This window comes from Pristis pectinata, chromosome 14 (genome assembly GCF_009764475.1).
Source record: "Pristis pectinata isolate sPriPec2 chromosome 14, sPriPec2.1.pri, whole genome shotgun sequence".
NCBI lineage: Eukaryota > Metazoa > Chordata > Chondrichthyes > Rhinopristiformes > Pristidae > Pristis > Pristis pectinata.
In genome coordinates this window covers 19,314,571-19,339,964 of record NC_067418.1, presented here as the reverse complement: position 1 = coordinate 19,339,964, position 25,394 = coordinate 19,314,571, and the positions used below count along the sequence as shown (strand labels likewise).

At 39.3% G+C, this 25,394-nt stretch overlaps 1 protein-coding gene across 4 annotated transcripts in view; it reads left to right on the top strand.

Moving 5' to 3' along the window:
- lrp4 (low density lipoprotein receptor-related protein 4) overlaps window positions 1–25,394 on the top strand; it is a 341,005-nt gene that overhangs the window by 233,449 nt on the left and 82,162 nt on the right. For all 4 annotated transcript variants that reach the window (XM_052029316.1, XM_052029315.1, XM_052029314.1 and 1 more), the window contains exons 4-10: window positions 2,514–2,627; window positions 2,874–2,990; window positions 13,483–13,611; window positions 21,408–21,527; window positions 21,658–21,783; window positions 22,863–22,988; window positions 23,498–23,632. In XM_052029316.1, the coding sequence (XP_051885276.1) occupies window positions 2,514–2,627; window positions 2,874–2,990; window positions 13,483–13,611; window positions 21,408–21,527; window positions 21,658–21,783; window positions 22,863–22,988; window positions 23,498–23,632 (867 nt within the window). The remainder of the gene's footprint in view (window positions 1–2,513; window positions 2,628–2,873; window positions 2,991–13,482; window positions 13,612–21,407; window positions 21,528–21,657; window positions 21,784–22,862; window positions 22,989–23,497; window positions 23,633–25,394) is intronic.

Sequence of the window (25,394 nt, the reverse complement as noted above, 5' to 3'; positions counted from 1 at the left end):
TCTGCACCCTTTCAATGGCTTCCACATCCTTCCTGTAGTGAGGTGACCAGAACTGAGCACAGTATTCCAAGTGGGGTCTGACCAGGGTCCTATATAGCTGCAACATTACCTCTTGGTTGGTTGGTTGCTTGCCTAATTCTATTTTCCATAATCTTGACTTCATGTCCCAGTTCACTTTAGATGCTGTTCATCCAACACTCTTGTCTCGGTGTTGGTTCCCAAATGAGCAACACCCTGATTTTAAAAATTTTCATCCTTATTTTCAAATCCCTTTATCATCTGTGCCTCCCTGTCACTGTCCTCCCCACCTGCCCTAGAAATTGCTGAGAAATATTTCCCCCTTTCTAGCCCCTTGCTAGAGCTCCAAGTGTGTCTTCAGATGACAATGCGCAAGTGTTTGAATTCCCTCCATCAAGCCTCCATCTCTTTATCCTCCTTTAAGAAATTTCTTGAACCAAGCTTTGTTCAGCTTCCCTAATTGTCCTTATGTCGTTTGGTGTCAATTTGTCTTTGACAACAGTCCCATGAATAATCTTGTGGCTTTATTGTTCAGATAGCTTGCAGGTAGATTTAACAGTTCTGGGAAGTGCAATATATTTAGCTACACTTTGTGTGGGCAGCCCTGCATTTTGTTGGCATTAGGATATGGTGCTGGGTTTATGAATTGCTGGGGATTGATCCTCATATTTGACATAAATGAGGTGGTAGCCCTGGATTTTGACATGACTGCTGAAGCTTAACAGTAGGAAAACTCCTTTGATCCTGTTTTGCTAGAGAGGCGAAATCTGAGATGTGGTAGAACTATGGAAGGTGTAGCTGAGGTTTGGCACAACTGAAGGTTGTGAAGTTTGGCTGCAGGGGCATTCTTCGTGTCTGTCAGCAGTGGGAGGAGGGGAAGAGCAGATTCTCGGCATCACAAGTTTGGAAGCTTTTTTTATTCATACACAAAATGTGGAGTTGCTGAAAGGCCAGCCTAAAATTGAGCAGTTTACCAGGCCTGTTTCACAGGATGGTTAAGAGTCAATTGCATAGTTGTGGATCTGCAGCTACTAAAGGACATTGGTGAAACAGATGGGTTTTTAATGATGATTTATGATAGTCAGGTTTACTGATGCAAGATTTCTGTTTCCGATTTACGTAACTGTTTATAAATTCCCCAGCTGTCATGGTGGGATTTGAACTTGTCTCCAGATCATCAGTCCGGCTCGCTGGATTACTAGTCCTGTAATTTAAGCAGTATGCTACCATAACTGTCCGTTGTCATGTACTGGTTTGTGACTTCCTAAGGAATCTCTGTACTTCTCTGGTATTTGTTGTCTGTTTCTGTGACAGAGCGCATCACTGTTGCTCTATGGAGTCAGTATCATAGAGCCATACGTCACAGAAACAGGCCCTTCGGCCCACACCATCCATGCCGACCACCAAGTACCCACCTATACTAATCCCATTTACCAGTGTTTATTCTGTGGCCTTCTATACCCTGGGTAACCTTCTATGCCTTTCTTAACTAGGTTATAAGAAAATGTAATCATTAAGTGCTACTGCCAAATAGAATTGCTAAAGTTCAACTTGATTTGTATTTAATAAATACTTATATTAAATGAGGAAAATGTCTTTCTCAGTTTCTCCCATTCTAGGTGTCTGACATAGTTACTTTATAGAACATAAGAATAAAGTGAACAGTCAATTACCGCTCTTTCACACAGAGATATGTGCAGTTTCATTGCTTTAAATATGAAGATTTTAAAATTTGTGCTCTAAGTATTATTCAAGCAATTTTGAAGATCTTTTCAGCAGAAATTGATACAAATGGAAAGAAAATATTTCATTAGTATATTGATTGGAAAGTATTTTGGCACAGCTTAGGAATTTAGGTTGGTTGCACATGCTCAGACTGCCAGTAGTATCATTCCAACCCATCCTTGTCAGAGAGGTAGAGCCTTTTGAGGAAAAATTGTTTGAGGAAAGTAATTGGAGCGTGCAAAGCAAAACTTCACAAATTTAAGTGTATCTAGATGACTCTTAATTGGCCTAGTAAGAGTAATTAAGTCCTGACTTTTTCTGGAGACACCTAGATCCTGAAAATATGAGTAAATAACAGAAATTACAACATCTGCAATTATTTAGTTGCTTAAAGTTTATATTGCACAAGAAACCTCAATCAGTGAGAATCGAAAAAAAATAACAGCCTTTTAAGTGGTTTATGAGAATTTGGTTGCCAGGATGCATAATCAGAAAAATATCAGTTTATTAAAGTGAAACCTGTTTTAAATAGGGATACATATATAATGGGAAAAAGTTAATGCAAAAAGTGTGGTAGAAAATGTGGTAACTTGTCTAAACTAGAAGAATGTAGAGATGCAATATTTTTAAGGAATAACACATAGATCTGAAACTCCAGCATAATAAGAAAAGGCTGAAAAATCAAATGTATGCTGGAAATGATTAATTCCGCTCAACTGCAAAACAAAATCATCAAGATAACTTAATTTCTCTATTGTCTTGCATTTCAGCGCCTCGTGAGTGTGAAGAAGATGAATTTCACTGCCAGAATGGTTATTGTATCCGGAGTCTGTGGCATTGTGATGGTGACAATGACTGTGGGGATAACAGTGATGAACAGTGTGGTGAGTGCTACTTCATAAAGTTCCTACCAGTTGTGAGAAGAAATTTGCTGTATCAACAGCATTACTTCAGTTTACAATCAGAATGTTGTTGAGCCATTGTCAAATTAATTATGTATGCTTGCTACTTATTTCTCTGAATTTTTATCCGGTATTACATAGACCATAAATATTTTCAAGTTATCACCAGCGTTGTTTTACACTTGAGGCGATGCATTTTTTATGCCATCTTTTGTTTTCCCATTGCAGACATGAGAAAATGTTCTGACAAAGAGTTCCGCTGTAATGATGGCAGCTGCATTGCAGAGCACTGGTATTGTGATGGTGACACAGATTGCAAAGATGGCTCTGATGAAGATGGCTGTCGTAAGTATTAACTTGAGAATAAAGTGTGATTGCCAGGAACTGAAGTACATACTTTTAAATCAGCATATATTTACTTTGGTATCTGTTAACCATAATACTTTAAAGAAATGACAAAAAGTCACACGTAGTCCGATATGAAACTACTTTCAATTGCCTCGTGTTTCAGCTGAACAATCAAAAGGCACATTGAACCTTTATTTCCTTCCATCTGATTGCATGTATAATTGTTCATAATTAAATGTTTTAGAGTAAACAGTCTTTGGGCAAGAAGTCTGACATCATTATTTCCAGCTGAAAATATACATGCAAATTCCTGACTCCCCATTTGGAAATTAAAGATATGAGAAACTAGTCTAGGAATGAGCAGGGCCTTCAGATGTGAGTAGGAAAGCAATCGGGATGTCTCATTAGAAAAGCATAGATATTGGAAATGTGAACCAAACAATCAAAATACAATGCATTTTCTGGAAGGATACCATGATGTATGGTATCTGGTGAATAGCATGGCACTGGCTTTAAAAGCAGAGTGTTACTTGTACAAACTCTAGCACAGAGGCAGCACAGCTCTAATATGAAAAGTAATTCTCACTCCTTCTCATTTACAATGTTAGTTCATGTTCTGGATGGTGAGTAGAAACATGTTTGGCTTATTCATTCTGCTTACTGTATTTCTTTCTGTTAAAAATAGCGCTTGCATTACATTAAGAACAGTACAATAAATCTCTTTTGGTAAAATGACAGTTGGACTAAAAAAAAGGAAATCATAAAATGCAAAAATTCTGCTGCATACAGAAGGGAACAAACTGGATCAGATGCCTGTAACTCTAAGTGGTTCAGGCTAATGAGGACTTCAAAGGAGTAAAAACTAAGCCCACCAGCTCTTCAGCTTTCAGTTCACTGAAGCACTTCTTTGATCTTAACAGATAAAGGCACTGTTTTACAGATAATGAGCAGTCATGCAACTGCTGAGAATGATGTCCTCAATGGATTGACTTGAACCTATTTGCACATAAAATATGCAGCAGAAAATCTTATTTGTCTTGACTGAATCAGTCACCAACACAGGAGGAGGCATATTGCAGACAGTGTGCACAGATGAATTAGTTTTATTTAAATCCAAATTCTGTACTTTCAAAAAAAAATTGTCGCTTTTACCATGTATGATAGTGATAGTGTAGATTTTATACAGCGATATTTGCTGGCCTAATCTCAAGATCTCAAAGAACTTTGACATATATTGTAACCTGTCTCCTTGGACACTTAGGACACATTACTTAATCTTGGCAGCAGTCCAATGAAAACAAAACTTTTTTGGCATTTGTAGGGCTGCTCCTATTAGGGAGTTAATATTAAATTCTATACTATAATACAGTAAGCAATCAATTAAAACCCAAAACTACTCTGGATTTCTGAATTGATCTATTATCCACAGAAAAATCAGACATCAGTGATGCAAGTGTCATTTTACACATAGCCCACAAACCAATCTTGCCAAATGCCTGTATGAGTTAAATATTTGGGAATTCTTTTGCTAAGTATCTCCATCATTCCATTTTTAAAACACTCCTCAAAACTTACCTCTTTCACCTGGGTATGTCACCATCTAAATGGCATTTGAGTGCCTGCCTGTCGTAAAGAAGTGGCAGCCTAGTGGAAATGTCCAGTCTCTCTTCCCACCATAAATCCTGGTGTTGAAGCTACTAGTCCAGTTCTTAATGCAACTTGCTAAGCTTGGATCCAAATGGAGGACGTCATTTATATTTTGTTGGAGGTCTTCTGGATGTATAAACTACCAGGCCTAGAAATTCCTTTGCATGACTCTGTAAAAATAGCACTGTGCAGTTAGACCAGAGTGAAGCAATCTTCCACCCATTTTAGCCACCATTACCCATCGGGCAATTCAGCTCCAGACACTTTCATGGGATTTTCATTTGCTCTAAATCTCGTATTTTTCACAAAAGCTCCCCTAATGATTTCAACAGTAGTGAACCATACACCATTCACCTTCAGTGAAATTCTCAGTCTCACTGGTCTGAAAAAGAACAGTTCTTTACCTACTCACAGATCAATATAGAACATAGAAAAACTACAGCACAATTCAGGCCCTTCAGCCCACAAAGCTGTGCCGAACATATCCCTACCCTAGAAATTACTAGGCTTACCCATAGCCCTCTACTTTACTCAGCTCCATGTACCTATCTAACAGTCTCCTGAAAGACCCTATCGTATCAGCCTCCACCACTGTTTCCGGTGGCCCATTCCACGCACTCACCGCTCCCTGAGTAAAAAAAAAACTTACCCCTGACATCATCTCTATATCTACTTCCCAGCACCTTAAACCTATGTCCTCTTGTGGCCACCAATCCAGCCCTGGGGAAAAGCCTCTGACTATCTACCCTATCAATACCTCTCATCATCTTATACACCTCAATCAGGTCCCCCTCATCCTCCGTCTCTCCAAGGAGAAAAGACCGAGTTCCCGCAACCTGCTTTCATAAGGCATGCTCGGCATTCCGGGCAGCATCCTTGTAAATCTCCTTTGCACCCTCTCTATGGCTTCCACATCTTTCCTGTGGTGAGGCGACCAGAACTGAGCACAATACTCCAAGTGGGGTCTGACCAGGGACCTATACAGCTGCAATAATACCTCACGGCTCCTAAATTCAGTTCCCCGATTGATGAAGGACAATACACCATATGCCTTCTTAACCACAGAGTCAACCTGTGCAGCCGCTTTGAGCGTCCTATGGACTCGGACCCCAAGATCCTCCACACTGCCAAGAGTCCTACCATTAAGACTATATTCCGCCAACATATTTGACCTACCAAAATGAACCACTTCACACTTATCTGGGTTGAACTGCATCTGCCACTTCTCAGCCCAACTCTGCATCCTATCTATGTCCCTCTGTAACCTCTGACAGCCCTCCAAACTATCCACAACACCCCCAAGCTTCGTGTCATCCGCAAACTTACTAACCCACCCCTCCACTTCCTCATCCAGGTCGTTTATAAAAATCACAAATAGTAAGGGTCCCAGTACAGATCCCTGGGGTACACCACTGGTCACTGACCTCCACTCAGAATACGACCCTTCAACAACCACTCTTTGCCTTGTTATGTTTCACTAACTTTGTTTACCCTGAAAACATGGTATTTAAAGGGCCAACACTCAGACAGCATGCTTTGTCATTAATTCCTGTGACCTTAAATGCTGCACATTTGCACCTTGACTGCTGTACGCCTGGAGATTATGGTCACAGTCACTATCAGCTTCCCAAGCTCAATAGTCTCGGAAGAGAATTAATCTACTGTTCTTTCAGCCTACAGGAGCAAGCAGAGGTGGCCATAGACATTTGCCTGATTATAGTCTCCCACAAAGCATTTGTATTCATAGACTTCACACAAATCCTTATTAGGGACGTCCTTGGCAATATCCTGCTAGGAGCAAGTGGCTGTCATCCTGGAGGGTCCGTGGCCCCCTTGCTTCCTGAAGGCACATCAAAAACCTATATTTGTGGCTGTCACTCTCTGGGACTATTCTTCCATTTCCATCTCCCCCTTTTCATAAAGTTGCAACACTCCCCTCTAGCTGTGAGAGTGTTGCTCATATTGTGGTGTGTCCCTTAGAGCTAACTGCAGAGATTGAACCTTCGTGGCTATATACTGGCAGCTGTGAGAAGTTGTGTTAGATTCAGAGCAGATGCCATACTGGAACTGACATTCAGTTTTAGCATGGTATTATTTAGGAAAACCCAACAACCTTATTCTATGAACATTGCAAATGGATGTTCTCAATTTACTTTTTATGGCTTTCACAGACAGCAGTAGGATGATCTGTAATACTGTATTGACGCCATTAAAAGGTAACAAAGCATATTTTAGTCTCTTGTAGAACCTAGTTATCTTAAGGATGAAAAACTCCAAACCTGGGAAGATTCTGGATGCATCTCCATGCCCTGGCCCGTCAATGTTAGGGCAAAACTGGACCTCTACCACTTCTTAGAAGCAAATTATTCCATTTCTTCTTGGATAATTTGGTTCTAAGAAGTGGCAGAGGTCCAATATAATTGAATCATGCTTGATGGTTTAGAGGTTTTGATGGTTTTCTGTGGAACCGTGCCATCTAAACATAAGGCAACTACTTTCACCACAGCCAATGGCTCACCATTTAAAAGGAGCAGTTAAGCAGAACAGTTTACCAACAGACAAGTTATTAGCACATATTAAAAAAACCCAAAGAAAAGCTAGCAGAAGTACAGAAAAAATTATGATTCATTACAAAAAGGTGCAGTGCCACAAGTCCAAAGGACGCTGCATGTTTTATCTACATTTATGAAGGATGGAGGAACACTTCCCACAAACTGTTGCACAGTCAGCTAAACATCAATGCTGGGAAAAGTTATTGAATCCTTAAGAAGAGAAAAAATATTGAAAAACAAGACTGAAAATATTGTTGGTATGGATTTCAGAAAGTTAATTCTCATTTGACCAGGCTGATTTGAAATTTTGGAAGAAGTAACAGAGAGTGGGCAGAGAGAGAGAGTTCCACCTGCAGGTTAGAGGTAAAGATATGATAGATAATACAGTAGCTATGTTGAGCAGAGGTGGAAGTTGCTATTTTCACAAAAATTACTGCTATATCCACCGTTTTGACCTGGGAATTAAACACAGAATTTCTAAATTTGAAGATTTCAAATTTTTCAGCTTTCCAACTGGAAAGGTAGCTGACAAATTATGAGCTCGTAGAACCACTACCTCCTAGCACCAGACTGCATGCTGTCTGTGTGGAGTTTGTACATTCTCCCCGTGACTGCAAAGATTTCCTATTTAGAAAAGCCAATAGGTGGCACAGCTGGTAGAGCTGCTGCCTCTCAGTTTCAGCAACCCAGGTTCAATCCTGACGTCCAGTGCTGTTTCTGTGGAGTTTGCACATACTCCCCATGTGGGTTTCCTCCAGGTGCTCTGGTTTCCTCCCACATTCCAAAGACAAGCAGATTGGTAGGTTAATTGGTAAATTCTCCCTAGTTTGTAGTTGAGTGGTAGAATTAGGGGGAGTTGATGAGAATGTGGGGAAAATAAAAAGAAAATGGGATTAACATAGGACTCATGAAAATGGGTGGTTGATGGTCAGTACAGGCTCAGTGGGCCGAAGGGCCTGTTTCTATGCTGTATGTCTCTTTGGCTCTACAATAATCTTGTAGAATGGGCAAATATATGGCAAATAAAATTTGAGTTAGCTTGTGTTTTGCTGAGAAAAATAAAAGTATGTATTGCTTGGAATTTAAGTGAAATAGAAGAGCAAAGGGATCTGGGAATATAAATATACAAATCAAATCAAAGAGGACATAAAAAAGCAAAGCGTGCACAGGAGTTTATTTCCAGAGGTAGAGAACTGAAAAATAGAGAAGGTATGCCAGACTTGTATCAAAATTTGTTTAGACTGCCCTTGAAGTATCTTGCAGAGTACTAGTCACTATTTTAACATATATACACCAGAGTGGATGCAAAAAAAAACTTACAAGTATGAGAGCAGAAATGAAAGTTTATACCTCTCACAAAAGGATAAACAAGCTTGAATGGAGAAATTACAAAAGGGTTTGATAAGAGTGGGCGTAGAGAGAGAGAGTTCCACCTACAGGTTAGAATGAAACTAGAAGCCATTGAAATGAGTTAGTCGTCAAGGTATTGAACAGGGTGGCAAGTTTACTGTGAGCATGTAGAACTCATTTTCGCAGTGCATGGTTAAGATGCAAAGTATAGATGCGTTTAACCAGAGGATGCACAAGTATGAAAGGGTGATGAGATGAAAGGGTATTACTCATGGAGTTAGATGAAGGAGGGATGGGAGAAGACTGGAATGCAGTGTAATTGCCAGCATAGACTGGTTAGGCCAACTGGACTGTTTCTGCGCTTTATGTTCCAAATCCACGAGGGACCCAACATTGCAGTTCTGCCAAAATGTTACTTATTTCAGTTTGGCTCAGTTATCTTTTTTGTGTCATTTTATGTGTTGGGAGGATAAAAGGCAGATATTTGTCATATATTTACCTGGTGCAATGTGGTTCAGCAGGTTTGTAATTGTGGAGGATGAAAGGTACTAACAATGAGTGCTAGGTGTAAGTGTAAACAGATGTGATCAGTGATGCATACTGTCTTGGGTGTGGAACATTGGAACAGTACACCTACTCAAAATATACTTGGGATGACAGTCAGGGTCATAAAATTTGCTGTAAAATTTCACGGGTATTGCAATGTTCTTTTGAGGAAGGATGGTAGTTCTTGCCATTATAAACACTGCTGAATTCTTTGGCTTTCTCAGAAGCACATAAAATTTGCTTTAGTTAAAGTTGGCTTTCAAGAAATAAAAAAAGGCGTTAATACAATTGACAATGAAATTCTGCTTAGAAATTCATCAGTTTTACAAATATTCCACTATAGTCTATGTTCCCATTAAGTAGTGTTCATTGTATAGGTTTAAGGAATCAGACTTGTGCTTAATCCAGTTTTTTTGCTGTCTTTGGGCATCACTTTCAATTTAGGGGTGACCCTTTTATCTCATCACTTCAAATACCACACCTGCGACTTGACTCATAATCCCAGTTTCTGTCTGCTCTCCCCATAAGACATACCGTGCATTATTCAAAGAGGATTGACTTTCTCCCAGCATCCTAATATTTATTCTTCAACTAATATAAAGACGGACAGACAGAGTCAGCCCTCTTGAGTTCAGAAGCATGAGAGATGATCTCAGTGAAATGTACAAAATTCTTAATGGACTTTTCGGAGTATATGTTGGGATGATATTTTCCCTGGCAGTGATGTGTAGAATCAAGAGCCATGGTCTCGGATAAAGGGATCAGCCATTTTGGATGTGGAGTTCTTCACCCAGGGAGTGGTGCACCCTTGCAATTTTCTACCCAAGAGATGGGGTAGAGGCTCAGTGGCTGAGTATATTCAAAACAGAGATTGATACATTTTTAGGTACCACATGAATTAAGGGACAAGGGGTTAGTACAGGAAGATGGCACTGAGGTAAAATATCATCCATGATTTTAATGAATGGCCTAACATGCACGTGGAGCTGAATGGCCTACTACTTCACTTTCCTATGTGTTTATGGGTGTCATGTTCCCAACTGTGACTGTGCTTTAGAAATATTTATTGGCTATAAGATGCATTAAACATTCTGAGGTGGTGAAAGATAAATGCAAGTTTGATCTGTTATTGTTGATGCAGCTTTGTGAGCCATTGATCTTTATCACTTATGGACTTGCATCTCCAGGAAGAAGCTCTTGCAGTGATGTACCAATGAGGTGGTATTCACTGGGAAGGGTGAGCATAGACAGGTTTTAAAAAGCTCTGCTGCAGGAAACAAAAACCCTGGGAGTCCTCTGCACTATTGCTCATATTTTAATGATTAACAAATACTAATGATCCCATCATTAACTTTAAATCATTTAGTATCAGGCAGTGGCAAGTCAGTCAGCACTTCCTTGTATGCATTTGAGTGTCACAAGGGTAGCCAGTGAAAACTAACTCCCACTTTCTTTACTGTAAAAAGAGAGCCATTCATGTATTAGTGGTACACACCAGTGTTTCTAGAATTGTTTGAGCAGTCCATATAGGTGTAAAGACACGGTATTGATTCTTTGTAAAGTGATTGTCGCTGCCCCATTTTTTTCTCCCTTTCATTTTATTCTTTTTTTACACGCTGTCTTTTTCATTCCATTGTCCTGGTTTACGTAACTGCAGGTGTAGTCATGGTTTTCCATTTCTTTTCTCTTGAGAGGGAAGGAACCAAGGTGGAATCAAAATAATAGATAGAGGAGAGAGCTATACTGGATAACTGTGTGTGTGTGTGTATGTATGTGTGTGTATGTATGTATATATATGTGTGTGTATATATATATATATATATATATATATATATACACACATATATATGAAATACTGGAGAGAGAGAGAGAGAGCTTTGGAAAATTTTTACAGGTCAAATCTGTCCATTGACACTGCAGGCTGAAAAGTTTTGGTAGATGATTTATCATCATCATTTTGTCTGTTAATATAATTGGTTTCCCCTCTCCCCTTTCTGCCATTTGGAGAAACCAATTGCTAAATTGAAAGAGAAATGTAATAACATGGTATATTGTATTATTCTGAATAAAGAGTGGGAGGAATTATGATCTTATTATTGAAATTCCAGATAAATAGAAAAGATTTGGTAGAACCTTTCTCTGCACTGCCTTGATCCTTGAAAATCTGGCTTGCCACAGCACATAGTTAAACATTTTGGTCTGACCACCATTCTGGGGACAACTTCTGGCCACTGTCTTTTATAGGAGAGACGTGGTGCCTTTAAAAATGACTAGAAGTGGTTAAACCTTTGTGCACAGTTTTCATCAATAGCTCGACGAGCATCAATACAATAGTTGACAGCAGATAAGTTCAAAGCTCTTATATCAAAGGGGAAAATGCCAAATATTCTCTTTTACAGCATGCAGGTGGTATGCGTAAGGACTGAAATGTTGGAAATGCGCAGGTCAATAACTGTTTTCATTAGAGCTGCATTTTATGCATTCCTTTTGATAAAACACAGCTGTCAATTATGGTTGTGTTTGAAAATGGTTCATGGGGGATCTTTTTCTTTCAAAATTTCAAAAAATTTAAATTACACTGCTTCTCACTTTTGGCCATCTGTCAAATCTGCTTATGGATGATACCTGCAAGGAAGATTGGTGGGGAATCTTATCAATGACAATATATGTAATCCTCAATTCAAACTCTAACTAGAATAACTTGCTTCAAAATGAATCAATTCATTTTTGTTTTCAGAGTGTTATGATTCTGTGCAGTGTAGGTTATGTGATTTCCTTTGTGGGCCAACAAGATTAAAGCTATAGTTTGAGAATATGTCAGGTTATTTGCATGTTTTCAGTAACTTTGATCTGTTGAGGTTTTGCTGGTGTTTAAAATCATCCTGGGGCAGGGGTGGGTTGTTTATGAATAACGACATATGCTGTGAAATATTTGGCATCCACCACAAGCTGTCAGTAAACCCCATAATTGTAAGCTCAAGCAGAAACCAACACCCAGAAATTATTTTCAACCTATTATTGGCCATAACAACATTTTTCATAAGACACTTAAATCTGTTAAAAAAAAACAGTACTGCTTACAAAAAGTTATTGTCTCATTTAGAACAAATGAAACTAGTAAACATAAAAATGAGAAAAATGCAAGAAGGTTCATAAACTTATCCATGATATTATGTCAGTATTTATCCTATAATAGGATGTCATCAATACTGGAATTGCTTGACATCTGGCACATACACAAAACCATAAAATTTAGTAGCTACTGTCTGCCACAGAAGGTGAATTAATTGGCATACTCATGGTCAGGTTTCTGTGTAAATATTGTCACTCATTTTCAATTGACACTTAATCGGCCTGGTTTCATAACTTTAGATCTGAAAAATAAGTAAGTCCTACTAAAGTCACTTCCCGTGAATCAGCAGATTAATGAATAAAGCATCCAAATTCTTCAGTAATCCATGTAGAAACAAATTATTTTTTTCTAAAGTTATTTGACTTATGAAAATTAAAATTTAGAAGTAAATTTCCAGCATTTTTTCAAATTGGACGATGCTGAATATGTGAAGGCTTTATATTGGATGCACATCAAGAATTGTTTTACACTGCAGTCACTTCAACAACTTTGATTGCACTTTGCATCTTTGGAGCATTAATTTGCAATACATTTCTCCAGTCTTCTGTTAACGGTGACCAATTTGAGGCAGGTTAGAGTATTTGGCCCTCCAGTGCTGCAAATCATGGAGCCAGCTAATGTATTGGGACATATCCTGAAAATCTGTCTGGCTGTGAGATAGCTGTACCTCTTTTAAGTTAAAGTGATGAGGTTGCCATGCATAGAAATCTCACTACCTTCTCATTGACTGAAGGATCTTATTTGTGTGTACAATATAAAGAAAACCAATTTTTGTTTTTTACCCCAACAATTTAATATTAAGTGAAAATTGGTATTCTGCTGTCAAGAAAAACTATTTAATAGGTTGTATGGTTAAAATCACTTGATTGCTGTTGTTATTCACCAGTTTCTTCCTGGCAGAATTATACTTGTTCATTTACATTTGCAAAACTTATCTCCTCTTAATTCCTCCACTAAACATGAGCATCAGTAGTACTGGTTAATACTCTGAGAATTATAGCAGAATGAACATTGTCAAAATGATTCATACAGCAATTGTAATGATTCAATATTACCATCATTTCCACATAGCAATCCATCTATAAACCTGATTGGGCACTGCTTACTTGTGGCAAGGGACAGTATATCAATTCAAATTGATAGAATGGTTGATATGAAGTTCCAGAATGATCTGAATAAAGAGACTAGGTAATAAGACAAATGACATTTTCAGATAACGTCATACCTAATTAAGATTGCCTTTCATCCTTTATTTTTCTAGCTGCCGAAGTTCCTGTTACCAACTGCAGTATGGAGGAATTTCAATGTGCTTATGGGCGTTGCATTCTTGACATATACCACTGTGACGGTGACGATGATTGTGGAGATTGGTCTGATGAATCGGATTGTGGTTAGTGACTATTACATCATTATTGTTAAACTAAAGTTATCAGAAGGTTACAAGCAGAAGGAAATTTTTGCTATGGGATGATGGCCTATTACTTCAGAATAAGTTTAACTCCTTATTCACACTAATTGTGGGGAAAGCTTATGTGATAGCTATCTGGAGAGTGTCATGGGAGTAGTGAAGAACACCTTGTCATTTTTGGTTGAACATCACCTCAAAATAGTTTTAAAACATGTGCGTGAACATGATAGATGTGAACTTTTTTTGTCTCAAGTGACCAGTAACTTTGTCAATGGTTGCCAGTTAGGTGTATTTTCACATGATTTCAAAATACATCCTTACAAACCCCTCAAACTTGCTCTATTGTGACGCAGGGGCTTGACTCGAAATGTTGACCATCCCTTTACCTCCACATAATGCTCTTTGACCCGCTGAGCTCTTACAGCAGTTTGTTCTTTTGCCACGTCATGCTATGTTTAATTTTTCCACTTCCTTTGGTGCATCATATGATCATATCATTCTCTGTTTTGTTCCCTTTTCTGGCACTTCATTCCCACATTCCGAACATAAGTAATACGGAACTAAAAGCCTGAAGATTGCTTTCTCGCATATTCATTGCTCATGGCTGGAGAAATGTGCTGTGAGGTGTAATTTCAGGCAAAGGTGAATCACAAACATGAAATGTCTGATTTTTAAGCTTTGGTGTTTCAGATTGTAAACAGTTACTTTCTCCAAAACAGAACAATATAGGCTCAATGAAAGTTCTGAAATCACTGTTTAGATTTTCTCAGTTGCTCTAAAGCATACTCGGATGACTATTTATCTATTTTCTAACCTGAAATATCTGCTAATACTAGTTAATGTGACCCACAAAGGTCACAAGTGTAGAATATGTGCATTGTTTTCAATCAGAACAATGGAAAAAAGGCTCAACCAATTTCCATGATCAAGCTTCCACTTGAAGGACAAATATGTCTGGCTGGCTGTTTTAATTGAGGAAGGAATGTAAATTTCCACCATTGGAAGGTGACCTGGTGGGTAGGTGAGAGGTTTAATATGAAGGCAGCTGGAGAGATGCTCTGCATTGATATCAATCAGAATCAGATTTATTATCACTGACATATGATGTGAAATTTGTTGTTTTGCAGCAGCAGTACAATGCAAAGGCATAAAATCTATAAATTACAAAAATAAATAAATATGCAAAAAAAAGGAATAATGAGGTAGTGTTCATGGGTTCATGGATCATTCAGGAATCTGATGGTGGAGGGGTAGAAGCTGTTCCTGAAACGTTGAGTTTAGGTCTTCAGGCTCCTGTACCTCCTTCCTGATGGAAGTAACGAGAAGTGGGTGTGTCCCAGATGGTGAGTGTTTTTTATGATAGATGCTGCCTCCTTGAGGCACCACCTCTTGAAGATGTCCTCGATGGTGGGGAGAGTTGTGCCTGTGATGGAGCTGGCTGACTCTAAAACCCTCTACAGCCTCTTGCAATCCTGTGCATTGGAGGCTCCATACCAGGCTGTGATGCAACCAGTCAGGATGCTCTCCACCATACGTCTATAGAAATTTGTCAGCGCCTTTGGTGACAGACTCAATTTCCTCAAACTCCTAATGAAGTAGAGCCGCTGACGTGCCTTCTTTGTGATTGTATCAATGTGTTGGGCCCAGGATAGATCCTTTGAGATGTTGATGTCCTCCTATTATCCTCCTGTTCGAGAAGAACACCAGGCATACAGGACTCTAAGGGACGTAAACTCAAAGGAAAACAAAGTGGAAGTTATTCTCTTAAGAAGGAAAGCTGTTACACTCAATGTGTTTCACAAGTGAATTCTCACCATTTGCCAGAAGAACATTGCTACCTAGCTTAGCGTCAAAATGCATTCTCAGGAACAAGAGCATAAATGGAATCAGATCTACATCAGTATGTGTAAAATGATACATCAATGAAAGCACTGCAGTTCCAGGAACCAGGTATGAATATCTGCACTCCGTGATATTTGTTGGACATTGAGCTGGTTACCACAGTGAAATCTCTGGGTTGGAGAGAGCCGTTTCCTCAGACAAAGAGGAGAGACAGCAGCTTCCATCACATCCAACAGTAGGTGATTAGAGGGATTATAGGATGTGAATGGTCTGCAACACTTGAAGTTGCTGCTGCCCAGCAATAGCCCACACTCACTCTGCTGGCTATGGTGCAACCTTGAGTCCCAAATCTCATTGGCCACACTCTCAGCCTGGTCCACTCAACACAAACCCAAGTTCCCACACAACAGTGCTCAGCTTGCAGCTGGAGTGAACAACACTGCAACCACAATTGTCCAATGTTCATTCCCAAGAATGAGTGTGGCACTATGAAATCATAGCCTATAGTTTATGTCTTTTATTAAAGTACAATGGGGCATGTACCTGTGAGTATTTGGACTCCAGGATCATGAGTACTAACAAGTCAGCGCTCTGCAGGGTGGCACTAATCAGGTCACAGTGTTACAAATTGCCTTGTTTTAGCATAAATTGTAGGCTATGATTTCATAGTGCCACACTCATTCTTGGGAATGAATACTGGAGAATTGTGGTTGCAGTGTTGTTTCTCCACATCTCTCCTGTGCTCCTTTTAAAGCAAGATTGTTAAGGTACATTTAATGTCCTCAAGATGAGAACACATTTAGATCACGAACTTATGGGAACCGAGTAACAAAAGTTGTTGGAAACCATGGAGCCCCAAAGTATGCATCAAGATTGCTTTGGTTATCCTATATGTCCTATACACATGTCATGATGTTGAATGAGAGTTGAAGATTCCATCTGAGTATTAATTTAAACATTAAAATCTCAGTTTCTGCAGGAGAGAGACCCTTTTCTGATAATGTGGTCAATATAAATGAAAATAACAGCTGTTAGTTTAAATTTGAAGAATTAGTTGACAATGTAAGAAGCAGAGCTTATTCTGCTTAACTTGATTTATAGTTTACCATAGTCAATAATTTTCTTTTTCCTGTAATGTAGGCTGCAGTAGACTGAAACATGCAGCGACTGTTTAAAATTGGAGTGTTGAACCACACAGAGCAATTTCAGTGAGAGATGGTGATTAGTAACATAATCTTGCAGTGGAGTCTATTATGGTAACAAGAAAGATGCAAGTAATGTGAAACACTTGCCCAGACATTTTGAGGTAATTATAAAATAATAAAACCTGACTTTAACTTGTGGGCTGCATGTGGTCTACAAACTGAGGTAATGCTTTATTCCCCTAGTGTGGAATGGCTGTTAAAGCAGGTACCAGATTTCATTATGTTTCTATTCAGTATATTCAACATACATACCTCTTAAACTTAAATGTGTGTCACCTTTGGTGCCAGTATCCATTACATCATGGATGAATTATACCGCACACATTTGTGCTTTCTTGCATACTAATCCTACCAGCCACACCACACAACATACCCTTCAATTTTCTCCCTATTGCTGTTCATTCTCAGCACCTCAACTGTGCAATAGCCATTCGACTGAGCAATTGACATCAATTCATTCAGATATTCCACACACGGTGCAGTAGTTCTCCTGCGAAGGCACGATACTATTTTTAAAGATAAAGCTGTCCCTTTAATCATGTGAGGAAAGCACATACTTTGTTCCCAGTAAAATCCTGTCACATGATTCACATCCGCACCACAGATTATAAGCCACAGTGATATTTGGCAGCTGTATCTGAACATTTCTCTGAAGATACTTAATATGTGAGCACAAGCAAGAAAGCTCTGATGCCAAGTTCTCTTTTATGATTTAAAAAAATAATGTAGATAGTGCTCAAAACAAAGATTATAGAGTTCATTTTGTGAGAATCAACCTTGGAGATTTGATTATCTTTGATTTGTGTGATCTTTGATCTCAAGATACATGATCTGACTCCTCAGTTGTATTTCTGCCATTCAGCCCAATCCCACATCTCTATATCATCTGTATAAATAGAAGCAAATTCAACATCTAGTGATTTCACTCAGTTTTAATCACCAGCTAGCAACCACTTTGAAGATTAGTGATAGAAAACATCTTTATTTCTCAGGTATTCAACGTGTTTCTGTGTTGAAAGGCTTAATTGTTCGCTATTATAATTAAACAAGCATAATAAATTCATGAAATAATGCAGCAATATGGTAGAGTCAGATTTCACTTTGCAAAAGATACCACCACAAATGTTTTGGCAAACCCCATGGTCTACTATTACTTAGGTAATAAATATTCCTGCTCTCTGTAACTTCCCAAAAGCAAATGTTAAACTTCAATCGGTGACAAATTGTTTTTTCTGTACATTCCAGTAGTTATTTTTAAGAAACCGAGAATTTTTCAGAGTCACTGGCCAGGGGAAGTGACTGGCCATTCTCATAGTTTATATTGTGTCATAAATAAACAGAAACTCTGTTTCTCTTTCCATAGAAAGCCTTACCTGTAGAGTATTTCCAAAACTTTCTATTTTATTTCAGTCTTCCAGTATCTGTTGTTTTTTTGATTTTCTGTCACTTTTTATGTTATGTCTTCTGACAAAGGTATTCTTCTTTACTGTACAGGAAAAGATCTGGAGACTAATATGATGTCACAAATATTTTGAGTAAATAAGCTGACCACTGTGACAAAACAAATGTTAACTGTTTTTTGTATAGCAATTAGAATGTAATAAAACATATCAAGCCTTTAACCCTTGAGAATATGGGCTGAGTGTTTTTAAAAGAATTTATATAAAAAAAAAGAAACATACACAGGCATTAAAAAAATTTGGGGAGGCTTTTAAAATTGAAAAAAATGAGAGCATAATTAAAAAGCTGATAAAAAGTGTTGCAGAGAGTGCAGTCAAGGTTGGTGCCGATGTAAGTGATTGGAGAGTGGGAAACGCACAGGAATCTGATGATTGCATGCCATTAGCTGAAGCATTAGGCTAATTTTGGAGCCAGTACAAGCATTTGTAAGTGCATACAAGGATTTTTGAACCTGGTGTAGTTGTCGACCACAATCGGTGAAGAGAGAGGATATGAATAACAGGGATGTGGACAAGTGTAGAATTTGAGTCAGAGAGAATGAGGGTCTGACCAAGCTGTTGTAATTCAGTCCCTGAGATAACACAAGCATGGATCAGAATTTCAGTGACAGTGTGGTAAGATGCAGAAGGATGAAGCCAATGATGTGGAGACAGGAGAAAGAAATCTTGATGGAAGGGGGAGGGGGTAGTGAGGTGTCAGAGGCTTTCTTCAAACTGAAGAGAGTACAGACATTGTAAATCTACTCTGCAACCTTTGTGAGTAACATTGTAGGGGGTACAGTCAGCATAAGGTGTATTGTGGTTTTGAAGGGAACTGAACAAGACAATTCCAATAATCAGCTGTAAAAAAAATGCCTGAATATGCTGGATTTCACTTGGGCAGGCAGCAGAGTGGAATTATAAGATAAGATATCTTTATTAGTCACATGTACATCGAAACACACAGTGAAATACATCTTTTTGCGTAGTGCTCTGGGGGCAACCTGCAAGTGTTGCCACGCTTCCGGTGCCAACATAGCATACCCCCACAGCTCCTAACCCTTTGGAACATGGGAGGAATCCGGAGCACCAGGAGGAAACCAACACAGGCACGGGGAGAACGTGCAAACTCCTTACAGACAGTGGCGAGATTTAAACCCAGATCACTGGTGCCGTAAAGTGTTACGCTAATCACTACACTACCGTGCCTGCTTCAGGATTGAGATTGGAATTATACAGAGTTTTGTTTGTGTATATTGCCCTGACCAGGAGAAGTGAATAGCCGTTCTCAATACAACCACCCATGGTTTATATTGACTCTGTACCCATTTATTATGTCTTTGAGGAGTAGCAGTGTTTAAATGTGGATTTAAACTTTGCAGGAGAAGCCCATTACTGAAATGGGAAAATGAAGAAGAAAATGCAGGCTACAACCCAGAGGGAGGATGCCAATTATGTTGAATACAATGGAAGGACCTGGAGTATGGGGAAGGTTAAGGTGGCAAATTTACAATCAAGTAGGGTGCCAATCAAAAATTTGATAAACATCAAATTTGGTCTAACATCAGTGTGTGTAGGAAAATACAACCCAGTAAGACTATTTACAAGTCAGGCTGGTGTGCACTTTGAAAAGAGCAGGAATTGGCCAACTACGTTTATAACCAAAAATAGATTAATTGGTCAATTATGAGCTTTTGCTACTTGCAAAATAGATGCTATATTAAGAGGCAATATTGCTCTTAAATGTAATTCTATATGAAAGAACTGAGACAATTTAAAAGTGTATTGAGTAAAATTGAGCCTTCCTTGGGATGGTGAAAGTCCCAGGAGCTTGTGTCTATGGGGGAAGAATAAATATTGCATGAGACACACTGTTTCCTTCTAATGTGCTTAGTTGACTTAACCAGAGTGTTCGTAGTTATGATACAATTTATGGGGGAAGTATTTGCTTGATTACTGATGCTTGAATTGTGTATCAGTGGAAATAGTCCATAGGTTCTGCTTAGCTGTGATCTCAATAGAAGAGCTCACTGGTACCCAATGCGAAGTTTGATGTGAATAATATTTATTCAAAATCAGATTTATTATCACTGACTTAGGTGACATGAAATTTGCTGTTTTCCGGCAGCAGTACAGTGGAAAGAAATAAAGAGGAATAACGAGGTTGGGTTCATGGACTGTTCAGAAATCTGATGGTGGACGGGAAGAAGCTGTTTCTGAATCATTGAGTGTGGGTCTTCAGGCTCCTGTACCTCCTCCCCGATGGTAGTAATGAGAAGAGGGCATGTCGCGGATGGTGAGGGTCTTCAGTGATGGATGCTGCCTTCTTGAGGCACCACCTCTTGAAGATGTCCTCGATGGTGGGGAGGGTTATGTCCGTGATGGAGCTGGCTGAGTCTACAACCCTCTGCAGCCTCTTGTGATCCTATGCATGGAGCCTCCATACCAGGCTGTGATGCAATCAATCAGAATGCTCTTCATTGTATATCTGTAGAAATTTGTAAGGGTCTTTGGTGACATACTGAATTTCCTCAAACTTCCAACAAAATAGATCCACTGGCATGCCTTTGTGATACCCGAAAGCTAACACTGCTCAAGGAGTTTTACCTTGAGGTGAAGTAGAGAAGAAGTGCAGCAAGGCAACAGGCAATGATGTTATACTAGATGTTAGTAGTTGTTATCAGGCTAAGATCCTAACACTGGATCTTGTAAATGTGGCAGCTTTATTTCTTAATGAGCAGAGGATGCCATAAAATTCTAGATTCTGACAAAATTTAGTGTGAACGGTGATTTAACAATTTTTTTGGGTAAGTAGAATTTGTTGGATAAGTAGGATATGCCAAGACAGAAAGAACTTTTAACAGCCAGCCTCTGTTTGGTAACAACCTTCAGAAAGTGCATGTGGAAGCAATCAAACTGATGGGATAAGTTAAAATGAGTATCAGTTTCATTTTAACCTTTATATTGCTCACTGTGAGCCTCTAGTGACAGACACACAGAAATACATCCGAACATACCAGCTGGACATGCTCGATATGATGATTTTTTTTCTAAAAGCATGCTCCAGCAATATCATCCCACAATTAACATTGCAAATGTAAAACAGGAGACTTCAATTTCATACTCATCAAATAATCTGATTATAATCTCATTAAAATTATTTTCCAAAAATATTGTTGGGAGGGGATAGAAGAAAAAGTCCATTACAGGCCTGCTGCTCAGGGAATGTTATTTTAAAATGGAAGCTTCTACCTCCTGACAAGTACAACTTTGTTTTGGTTATTTTTCATAGCCTCTCATCACCCCTGTCGGTCGGGTGAGTTCCTCTGTAACAGTGGGCTCTGCATTAATGCTGGCTGGAGATGTGATGGTGATTTTGACTGTGACGATCAGTCTGATGAGAAAAACTGCAGTAAGTTTATTAAATCACTTTCTTCAAAGAAAAAGTTTATGAGAAACAATTTTCCTGAGTGACCAGTTACAGAGTGAATATTATTTTACTAGCACTTTAACTAAGCATGTTGTGTTTTGTTCCTGGGCAGCTGCCTCGCAGTGTACGGCAGACCAGTTCCGCTGCAAAACAGGCCGCTGTATACGCTTGTCATGGCGATGTGATAGAGAGGATGATTGCTCTGACAACAGTGATGAAGAAGACTGTGAGAAAACAGGTGAGAAAAAGACTTTCCAGGTGACTTTGATGTAACCTGAATTGGAAACCAAAAGTAGCAGTAGAGAGCCAGTCATTATTGTAGCCAATCTTCCAGCTTAGGGTGCCTGGACATGGTCATACGGCACAGAAACTGAGGCCAAGCCAAATTATCAAACCCCCTTTTACACTAATCATGCACTAATCTCATTTTTTTATCCCAATGTTCCCCTTAACTACCCCCCAATTGTACCACTCACCTACATACTAAATCTACTGTAGTCAGCTAGCTTACCAACCTGTACGTCTTCAGGATGTGGAGAAAACCAGAGCACCTGGAAGAAATTCTCATGATTATAAGGAAAATGTGCAAACTCCACTTCGACAACACTGGAGGTCAGGATTGAACCTGGATCACTGGAGCCATGAGGTAGCAGCTCTATTAGCTGCACCACTGTGGACAATTGATAACTCCCTAATTGTAAAGCTCTCTGCCACATATTGCCTGGTCAGTCATTGAAAATGCCTTGGGCATGTTATTTTCTTTCTCTTGTGTCCATCCATTCATGGCGTGGATCCTTCCATTGGCAGTTGCCAGATAATGGATTACTTGTCGAATGGTGACAGCAGGATTGGCAGTCAGAGAGAATTCCAGAGCCACGATGTGGGTGCTCCTGTTGTAGCCCTGGGGCGAGAGTCAATAGCTGATATACACAACTGATATGTAAGGCTCTGATTATGTATACACACATCAGTTCATCACTCTAGGTCATCATCTACATTACCAGGATGGTGATTACAGTTGTAAAGGTCAGCCTTCTGTGGGAAGTACAAGTAAAATCTGAAGCAGATAGCTTTAGCTGCTTTGAGGTTAGTCATTTTGATATTTGCAATGAACCTTAGGGGACAGTCCTGACATTTTATGATTCCAGTGGAGTACTCTCAGCACAAATTTGGCCAAAAAAAAACTGCATGATTTTCCAATCATTTTAAATAAAAGTTCAGCAAATTACAAGTCGGATATCCTAATTTTCTGGTAGAGCTCCATGTAAAAATCAGAGGGTTACTCTGTATGGTTTAATTCCTGCTCTTTTGTCATAGAAATCCCACAGTGTGCTCCAGATCAGTTCACATGTGGCAATGGACGTTGCATTGGTCAACGTAAAGTCTGCAATGGGGCAAATGATTGCGAAGATGGTAGTGACGAAAACCCACACCAGAACTGTCGTAAGTTTGAACCTAATATCCACGCATTCAGCAAATGCCCTCAACATATTTTTGAAATTCTATAAAATTCATTTTATACTGACTACAGTTTCATCTGTCATAATCTCTCTTTATCTCTGTGCTTGGGATGGGACTCCGTTATCAGCAAAAAGTAAATAAAATCAGATAGTTTTACCAAGATAAATATTTGATTGCTGTTTGTTTGCATTGATTGCTGCTTTTTTCTGCTTGTTTTCACGGACAATTCTCTGGACAGGAGGATGGACAAGAGTCTTGTCCTCTGCTAGTGGAGCATGCTGCGAGGAGATCAGGGAGTGTTGGCACCAGTTGACGTTTTGCCCCATTCTCCCGTGGAATTTGCTATTCACTCAACGAATTCAGCTTTAGAGTAGAAACGTGTGTAATAATTGATTACAGATGGGTTGTGATGCATGATGCCAACACTGTTTGCCACATGGCACAGTATTGAAGTTATGATGCACGAGAACCAACCATGTGATTTAAATTAGGTGAACGATCTGAGGAGGAAAGCTGCAATGTGAACAATGGTGGATGTGCGCATAAATGTCAGCAGGTTCGAGGCATTGTCCAATGCACTTGTCACACGGGCTACCGATTACTAGAGAATGGAAAATTGTGCCAAGGTAGGAACCTCTATTCATAACACTTGTCTACTAGTTAATCAAGAATTCAGAATTTTCTTGACAGTGAACCACACCAGATTCAGGGGCTGACAAGTTCATATAATAGAACAAAGGATTCACTTTACAAGCATTACATGCACTATTATCTCTGCAAATGTGACTGCTTCATATTTTTCCTTTTTTGTTAAGGTCTTCCTGATTTTGTGTTGGATTTGCACTGTGGCAGATAATGTGATGAAGTCTACTTCACTGTCCTCCTCACATACACTCACATTGTTTTACCCACCCTTCCCCCACCCTCTCTTCTACTGAAAACTAACTTGCATTTCTGTCTTTCCCATTTCTGAAGAAGGGTCTCAGACTTTAAACCGTGACTGTTTCTCTTTCCACAGATGCTTCCTGACCTGCTGAGTGTTTCCAGCATTTTCTGTTTTTGTTTCACTGTACTCCTGTTATCTTATAATAACAGAGAAATGGGAAATTGATAATGACAGTCAGTCGGACGCCACATGTCATCACATGCCCCAATTAAACAAAACACACAATGGGTTGTAAAAACCTAATGGCTCAGATCAAAGGAAAATCAAAGCGGAGCGGCTGGGTCCATGATAAGTACACTATGTTTCTTTAGCAAGTTAAACAGGACAAAAGTGTTGAGCTGTCTAGTTCATTGGGTTGAACTGGAGTTAAGCAAACCATACTGATGATCCAGACAATGAATCATCAGTATGGTCTCCAAAGCACCAATTCACAAAGGACACTTGATCACATCAGTTTTGTTGCTCACCAATTTACTTTTCTTTTTAGCATAAAGTTCCTCTGGTTCAAGTTCAAGTGGCAGTCTTTGATTAGTGGAAAGTTAATTCATGTACATTTAAAAGAAAAAGGAGCCAGAGTTCTGGCTACCTGTTTATTCAATGAACGTTCAGCTTTTTAATTTGCTTGTTGGGATATCATTAAAATGAGCAGGCATTTCACTGGACAAGAAATGTTGGCACTATTAACCGCTCAGGTCCACACAACTGGAGACTGTCAGAATCAGTCATGCTGTGAGAAGCAGAATTGAAGGATTGTAGAATCATTGTTCTTTTCCACTACTGGAGTTCTACTTGTTTCAGGAGAAGCAAGTATGGGCTTGAATGATAGACTCATAGTTGGACCCACACTGCTGGGAAATGTGTGAAATGGAGTGTCAGATATCAAAAAACTCTAAATACCAAGAAGATAGATCTCCCAACTTAAGTGCTCACATTCACCTTTAGTAAGATCTGCATTCACTTATTTTTGATCTTCAGAATATTTTCACCACGGTAAAAATAATCAAAAGATTGGTAAGTCTTCATTTTGACAACTTGCCTTCATTTTCAGTGTGACTTCTTGTCCTTGCATATTTTGAGCATCTGGGAACTCTGCAGATAATTTACTCTGTAATTTACAAACATGACCAACGTTGGGTGACTTGAGCTTGAACTGTTGGTCACTCATGTGGCCCTATGTCCTAATTTTCCTGGAATTGTCCCCAGATGAGGTACTAAGCAAGCACAGTAGTGTAGCGGTTAGCGTAATGCTTTACAGTGCCAGCGACCCGGGTTGTCTGCATGGGTGTCTTCCAGTTGCTCCAGTTTATTCCCACGTTCCAAAGATGTACAGGTTAGGAAGTTGTGGCCATGCTATGTTAGTGCCGCAAGTGTGGCGACAGTTGTGGGCTGCCCCCTGAACACTCTACGCAAAAGATGTATTTCACTGTGTGTTTCGATGTGCA